General features: G+C 33.5%; 1 protein-coding gene across 1 annotated transcript; it reads left to right on the top strand.

Moving 5' to 3' along the window:
- The first annotated feature begins 2,671 nt into the window (after positions 1-2,671).
- On the top strand, positions 2,672-7,555 carry LOC102801768 (UDP-glucuronosyltransferase 2A3-like). The gene is made up of 5 exons (XM_006812421.3): positions 2,672-2,751; positions 2,923-3,750; positions 4,223-4,442; positions 4,820-5,039; positions 5,174-7,555. The coding sequence occupies exons 2-5, from the start codon at positions 2,953-2,955 to the stop codon at positions 5,424-5,426; spliced, it is 1,491 nt and encodes a 496-aa protein (XP_006812484.3). The 5' UTR covers positions 2,672-2,751; positions 2,923-2,952; the 3' UTR covers positions 5,427-7,555.
- The last annotated feature ends 896 nt before the right edge of the window (positions 7,556-8,451 follow it).

Genomic DNA, 8,451 nt, shown 5'->3' with positions numbered 1-8,451 from the left:
TGTAATAGATGACATAAGAATATCAAGAACAGAAACATGTCGGTACTTAAGCACTGAAAGATACGTGACTACATTTGCTTTAGTGAACACAGAATGGAGGTACCAGGTAAAGATTAATCTCTCACTTTACTGGGAATCTTTTAGATTTAGAGTTAGATTTGTGTTATATGTATTAATTTAATTTCCCTGAAATGAAGTAAGAGGGTCCACGCCAATTAAACATAGCAGATACATCACAAAGGGTCATTGTTCGTCAACGTTTTTTTGCTAAATCTAGATATATCATGCATTTAGTAGTATTTTATGAAAGGGGCGATGATTACTTGTGACATGGGCCGATTAACATGCCTTGGACATTGATGCTGGATTTTACCATCATTCCCACATGGAAACACATAACAAACGTTATGATTGGACATCATGCAGGTGCTTTCGTTAGGTATGTATCAAAGCGAAAGGCTCAGGTAAATGTGGATGTTGTTTAGCACGCAATATCGACACTTTCGAATTACAGTGTAGCGTCATATATGTGAACTTATTGAAGTTTGTAGCTAAGAAATACAATGGAATATATACTGAATCAGAATGTTTTTTATTGACACTCGATCTAAAACCCAAATAACTTAAATATTTCATAACCACTGTATCTTAGAATGGATACTACCTCTGTCACTTTGGACAGTATTAAAATGAATATACCATCAAGGCCACAGTCATTTCTGGAAAATGTATCAAGCTCAAAAATTCATTGAACGGGATTACAGGCGAGCTAAATAATTCAGGGAAGAAAATAGGTACTACCCTGCTACTGAGGCATCCATGCTCAGAATTGCAGTGTAACATACACTAAAGAAAAGCAAGAAGGTATTTAATGAACTTGGAATTCGATTTTGGCTGGGCTCTGGTACATGTTTAAGTATGAATATCGATAGAAATACAGTATTTATAATAATAAAATGTGACGCCACTTTCTCAATAGATTTCACGTTCAGTCGTAGACGATTTGTGATTAAGTTCATCGCACGAATATCAATGAGAATGTCTGCGAATCAGCCAAAAGTTTAAGACACACATACCACATATTCGAGTTATAATTTTAAAATACAATATACGTATATATTTGGACATTTCGTGTTCCTATAATTAGAATTGGTCGCATAAATAATGGGCTCAACTGTATCCCGCCCATTATTGAGTGCTTCTCCACACTTGTTCTGATATCACGCAATATTCTGCAACGTATCGTAATGACTGAATATAGTGTTTGTTAGATTAATATATTATATATATTATTATATTATATCGTGAATGCGACACAATTGGGTATGACGATGATCTCGTTATTGAAATCTTAATTAATGAATACAACCCACAAATTACACAGGTTTTTGAAAGCTCTGGTTTTTGTCTCCTAATAGCATTGGTAAAATAAGTACACTTGCCATGAAAACCTCGATACATTTCAAAACTAAACTAAGTCATGTGTAGATGTTGGATGAAGATACTAAAATGAACATAAAAGCTTGTATTTACCAGCTGTTGCGAACTGAATCCAAAAATTTATTTTTTATGAAACATGAAATATGATACGTGAAATCACTTTCTCACAATGATTTAATAGTGACTAATTTTCGTTTTCGATGCAGATGGAGAATGGCTTAATGTTATCGTTTGTTAGTGGTGCACAAACATTTTTGTTTACAGAACAAAATTGTAATCGGTACATTTCTGGAATTTTCTACGTGTGAAATACAAGTATGTATGCAGTAAATATTATGATTATTTGTTGTTGTTTTTTTCGTTTTTGTTGTTGTTTTTTTGTCTACCACGGATGGAACTCTGCTTGACCCTAGAATGTATTAAAACAATATATGGCAAAACCTGAAAACAGAAAATAGAAAAACGGCAGCTTCGATATAATGCATCGAATTTAGAGTCAACAAGAATGGGAGGCATTTGTAAAACACAACACTTGTCAAGGATAACATGCGTTTCCTGGAAGATTGACAAATTGACAACTTCTGGTGGGAGACTGATTGTTGATTCTTAAGTGTTTGCATACATTTTATCACAGTTAAAATTGATGTCTCCAATTAATAACAAATGCCTCATTTTGCTGTTTCTCATCACTAGTGATAATTCAACATACAAGCAAATCACTTTAATCACCTATTGCGAAAACAATTATTATGTCATATATTGTAGTTACAGTAGTGGCAGGCTGATTGTTGATTCTTTCAGTGTGAGCATTTCTGCCACAGCGCATCCCATATTGTGAATCAGTAATAACAGATGCATCGATACGGTCATATTCATCCCTACAATATAATTTATTTATTTTATTCAAATATAATGTCTATATATAGTTTGTCAGTAAACCCGTATTTAGATAATTCTATTCGCTGCTACATGCTGAACGCATGTGAGAATCAGAAAAGGTTAATCGAGTAATTAATACTGACACCATGTGACCTGATGTGTTGCCGTGTATATAACTTTTCAATTAATATTAGGAGAAATGTTAAGTGCATTGTCCCATACGAAAAATACATTCAAAATATTGCAGCAGTTGTTTATATATATATAAATTTTACAAATAATCCTATGTAAATCCTGTTTTATGCATGAGTGATCAGAACGTTTTAAATGACAAATATACTACAAAACATACATTGTTGATGGTAAGCGGTAATATAAACAGTACCATTGTTGTACATACGAGGTTAGGAAGACCTAATGTAAGGTCGATTGGTGAGTAACATATAAACATTGAATGTATCCATAACGATATTCGACACTAAAAGCACACTGTGCTGTGATTATTTCTGGTCTGATGTCCGTGGTAGAAGACTAGAAAACAAATACTGATACTGATTACAACACTATCATTTGTTTCTGTGTTTTTTTTTCTGTTTTTCGCAGCATACATGAAGAACAAAGCTATTCTACAAAATGAGGAAATATCTGCAGACATTGGCCATTTTATTTATATTGATTCATAAATTCCAGGAATCCTATTGCGCCGATATACTCATTTATGGATTCCATGGATCTAAAAGTCACGCCCAAAATATAGCCTACATAGGAGAAGCTCTAATAAAACATGGCCACTCGGTCGATGTACTAACATTCTCGACAGACTTATTCAACAACGTGTACGCAGAATTGGGTATACACACTTTGAAACCAGTGGTTATAAATTTTGTCAATGAAGACTTTCTCTCCGATTACTACGACAATGACATGACCCATGACATGTTTTTCAGAAAATTTAGTGAATCGTACGCAGTCTATTGTGATGCAGTGTTCCATCGCAAAGAATACATCCGAAATTCATTGAAAACCTACAACTTGGCAGTTACAGACTCTCTTTGTTTCTGTTGCCCAGTGTTATTAAAATACGTTGGCATTCCATATGTTGTTGTACATACTGCGTCAGATGTTGAATACATAACCGATGTGACTGCACCTATTTCGTACTATCCCGTGCAGTGGACAACCATGATGCTTACAGATGAAATGACGTTTTTAGCCAGATTTAAAAACCTTGTAGCATCAACGCTAGTATATAACACTGATATGTCATATGTCACGCTGAAACACAACATTACTTCAGAAAAATATCCTTTTGAACAAGCAATCCTGCATCTTCTGGTGACAGACTTTGCGATTGGATATGTTCATCCCTTAGTACCTAATATCATTCCAATTGGACTGCTGACTGCCAAACCAGCTAACAAATTGACTTCGGTGAGTATGTATACATGCTTATATTCATGAATCATGAACCAAATGTTAGATTCATTCATAACTCAAGATTTTGTGGCATATTTACACTATGCGTGTATCAACACACCGTATTAGTCACAATATAAAGTAATGCACTGTCATACTGGCGTGATTTTATTTCAACATTTGTTATTGATTATAATATCCGAATAATGAAGCTTTGATTTTTAATAAGCAGTATAACAGAAGTCTGCGTTTCTAATATGTCCATTAGCAGTGTATAGTCATCCGTGACACCTTCTTATTCATTGATGATATTATTTTGTATTTGTAACTGAAGTTCATTGTGTTTTTATTATATACAATGAAAAGGAAAACAAAATGAAGCTCCGTGTTTACTTACAGTTAAAAAGTATAACATACTATTTTGTTACAGCCTTGTGGAAATATGTGTAAGCGTTAAATAAAATGGCGAGAATTAACTGTATTTCAGGATTTGAAAGAATTCATGCAGAACTCTGGCGATGAGGGTGTCATAGTGGTAGCACTTGGAACATTTATAACATTTCTTCCAAAGAAAACACTTGACATAATGCTCTCGACAATTGCCAGATTTCCCCAGAAAATTATATTCAGTTACAGTGGATCAACCCCTCGACATGTTGGTGATAACATAAAGATTGTTAAATGGTTCAACCAGAATGATATTTTAGGTGAGCTATTTGTGTGTATGATGCTTGCTATTTTAATTTATCATTATGACGTCATTCAGAATAATAAATGTGTAATATTTATATGTGTTGTGTTATTGAACTGAGAATATATGATATCCTTACAACTAATAAACGGTTATTTGAATATAACGTAGAAATCCGATATTTTATTTAGTGAGGTAAGGTGATAATCAATCGATAATATTTCAAGAATCAGAACAAGCAACTGACACTGACACATACACAAGGGGATGAGTTTTTGATATATTCAAACACAATATCGTGCAAACAAGAAACCCCCAAATTTGTGATTGCACAATATAAGTTGAGTTACGAGTATCATATATATGTGTAATTATGATCTGTATTTTAAACAGCTCACCCCAAAACGCGATTATTTATAACTCATGGCGGAGTAAGCAGTTATCGTGAAGCTATGTATCATGGTGTTCCAATGGTATGCATACCACTAATGATAGATCAATTGGACACTGCAGCAAAAATTATATCTAACGGCGTTGGCACATACGTCAAAATGAAGTCACTGAATGATGAAAACTTGTACGAAGCCATAGTGGAGGTGTTATCGAATGAGAAGTAAGTACTTGACCGTAAATATTCCATCGTATATCATGTACAAATGCAGCCAAATGGGATGTCAATTTATACAGTGGTATAGAATGAGCAAATCATTATGTGATGTGTTCATGCCTTAATTTAATTTGTTGCAGGTACAGTAACAGAGCTAATCAGTTGTCAGCTGCTGTAAAAGATGTTCCGATGAATGCAACAGATACCGCTGTTTTCTGGATTGAACACGTGGTCAAATATGGTTCTAGTCATTTGACTGTTCATAAAAAGCATCTTTGTGTTACAGAATATTACTTGATTGATGTCATTGTAGTGATAGTTACAATCATGTGTATTACAGGCTGGTCATTACGCAGACTGGTTTCCATGTTAGTACGTGGTATTAGGCGTTAGTTTATAATTTTTTATAGCAATAACAATATTAGAAACATAAATAAGTTGGATGCGGGTATATATATATATATATGGGAGTGGTGCAAAAATAATTTAAATGAAGGGGCTAATAAATTATCTGTGAATCTGCCGAATTTTAGATTATTCTTAAATTGTTTGTTTGATGTTTACGTGCTTTATTTAATAATTTATTAAACAATGTAGCAATGTTCACTTAAATAAAATAAACCACAACATGAGTGTGAAGACTGACAACTAATGCCTTGAAAGCGCGTATTCAAGTAATCCTGTAGTATTTTGCTCATTTGAATATCAATTATGAAATATAGTTATTTTGCTGCCAGCACTATATTTACGATCTGGAAATCAGTGACAAAATCATGTGCTTGAAGAAGTTGTAGTTGAAACGACGTCTCACATTTACGCGTCTTTTAATAAAAGTTCCAAAAATATTCTGTAAAATCACTAATATATTTAGTTAGCTTATTTAGCCATAGCGAGCCATGATGTCAAGATGCCAATCTGTTTGCATTAATCAATCCGATTGCCACAATTGTTATCACATAATGAAATAATGATAAATGTAGTCACCGTTGATGATTTATTATTATATAAAGCTAATACTTTAATACATTTGTTTAGAATTGTATTAGCACTGACATTATTAAAGTGGTTATGTAACTCGTGTGTATTAACTCGTTACTTGTACTGTTATGAATTCTTTACCAGTTCATTCTTACCATTCTTGTTTTTGTTTCAGCACCCCACCATGAAGGTCCGCTATCGTTCTTTTTCAAACTGTTCAATATATTTCAAAGAATCAATGTCAGATCGGCTAATTCATACAATAATTACAAGTAACCGGCGGCTTAAGATGATTTTCTTTGCCACCTATAGCTTTATTTATGTTTTGCTGTTAACATTAGGCTCCCCTTGAGCTTGATTGTCTTTATTTTTATAAGATCTAATATTTTGACCAAATTTATTAGGGCCATTCTTATATCCATTATTTGTTTTATTCATGTTTAAGTTATGGGGTAGGGCATACCCATCAGCTTTGATATCAACCTCGTATCAAGGTTTTAATATCCATCTCCGCCAAATGAGTTTTAATATCACAATGGACACAATTCTTAAATTCCTCAACCAAAATAAGTTGTCTTAAATCTTCATATTTCTCGTCCACATCTTTAGAGTTCTTACACCCTCGCAAATTCAACATGTGTTTCAATAATATGTTTTTTGTTTTTTTCTCTGATTTGTAATCTATATGCCCCTGGGACTAGCTCATAAGAATTTAACACTACCTTTTTAACAATGTCATATTTAATACAATCACAAAGCCAAAGACCGGCCACGTGGTGAAAACCCGTTCGTCATTCGCCGTTTGTCATTCGAATCAGCTGGACTATACTTGACATTTATTTTATAAGAGGACCCTATTATTTCTTGTACTTTGAGCATATCATTGTAATGTAACTGTATGTATATATTCATTTATATGTTTATGGTCATATTGTTGGTTTATTTGCACGTACTATAAATGATATGAAAATATAATATCCGGTACATTTGTGTCATTATGGGTGATAGTTCAACCCGGGAAACTTGGAGGAATTTGTCCACTCTTGGCTCTTAGTTGAAATCATGACACCATTGTAGATTAACTGAAAATAATAGTAATAAATCAGATTTAGTAGTGACACTCTTAAAATTATACACAGTTGCTTAAATGTATTGTGTCATTGTCACAGAAGTTGTTAATCGACTTAGTAACAAGGAGTAGTAATACAGGTGTGCCTATAATTCAAATGTGTTGCCTACTTACCAACTCACGCCAATGTGATGTACATAATCTAAAATCATTAATTAATCATTTAATCATTAGCAGAATGTATCAAGGGATGATAATCTAACGTTTTCTAAATTATTGCATCTTCATCCTCGATGGATTCAATTATTTTATTTGAAGGCTAGAGGTAATTTTACAGTATTCCCAGCCCTAAGTTTCCATCCGAATTCGTTTGGTGATGGGAGTTAGGCATCGGTGTGTTATCATTTTTCTATATTATTACTTGATAATGTTCTTTGTGTATTGCCTGAATAAATTTTCTTCTCGTTGGTGGTAATCCATCTGTCTCTTCTTGCTTCTGACTAAAAAGCTTCCATCATTGTTCATTCATTGTTTCGTCACTTTGAAATTCGTGATTACTCAGATCAGCAAATGCAATTTACTATTATTTGCATTCTTAAATAATTTCCAACAGCTAATCTTCCCCTTTCCCGTAAAACTACCAGTTAAGTCAGCTTCAGTAAAAGCATAAATGGTAATGGAATTACCCGATGTATCTAACCTGCACCAGCACAATTTTCATCACAAAGCATTGGGGACCTAGCAAGTATAAATACATCAGTGTCTGGAAAATAAATGACGATTTTTGTTGCGCTTCGCTTAACTGGCCACGGCATGAGTGGGATGCAGCAGGAATTTCGTATCAACATCTTCTTGTGAACTTTAGAGATGACTTACATCTAAGTTTTTTTTTAAAGTACTGTTTGACGAAATGCGACAATAGCAATCTGAGGCGCTATTTTAAAATTGTCATTGATTTTATTTGAAAGAAACTGTCCGTTGATCTTTTGTTCTAGTATGGACAAGAACATTTTTCTAAGATACGTATACTATCTTTTTGCTCTTTGAAATATAGTGATTGGTTCGTACATTAAATATAAAATACATAAGTTATTACTACAATGATTAGCACGTTTTGATTTCGAGAGGGGGATAGGTTTGAATCTCATTGCCCACTGTTGAGTCGGTAATATATTGACTAAAAACTGTCCAGGTCACCAAACATTTTATACAACACCTTCTCCTATTCAAATTTGCTTGACAAATCTCAATTAAACTGTTACACATTCTATTTTAGGTATTGTTACTAGAAAATGACAGAGAGAGACGAGAGCTTGGAAAAAACAAAGAAAGAACCAAATAGGAGATGAGTAAGTGTTAATTTATAGTTTT

Source organism: Saccoglossus kowalevskii, chromosome 12 (genome assembly GCF_978046115.1).
Source record: "Saccoglossus kowalevskii chromosome 12, keSacKowa6.1, whole genome shotgun sequence".
Taxonomy (NCBI): Eukaryota; Metazoa; Hemichordata; class Enteropneusta; family Harrimaniidae; genus Saccoglossus; species Saccoglossus kowalevskii.
The sequence above is the reverse complement of the archived record's forward strand: the minus strand, read 5'-3'. Positions and strand labels throughout refer to the sequence as shown.

Coding starts and splice junctions, on each gene's coding strand:
- LOC102801768 (XM_006812421.3), top strand. CDS start 2,953: ATGAGGAAATATCTGCAGACATTGGCCATTTTATTTATATTGATTCAT. Junction 3,751..4,222: donor CAGCTAACAAATTGACTTCG/GTGAGTATGTAT, acceptor ACTGTATTTCAG/GATTTGAAAGAATTCATGCA. Junction 4,443..4,819: donor CAACCAGAATGATATTTTAG/GTGAGCTATTTG, acceptor TATTTTAAACAG/CTCACCCCAAAACGCGATTA.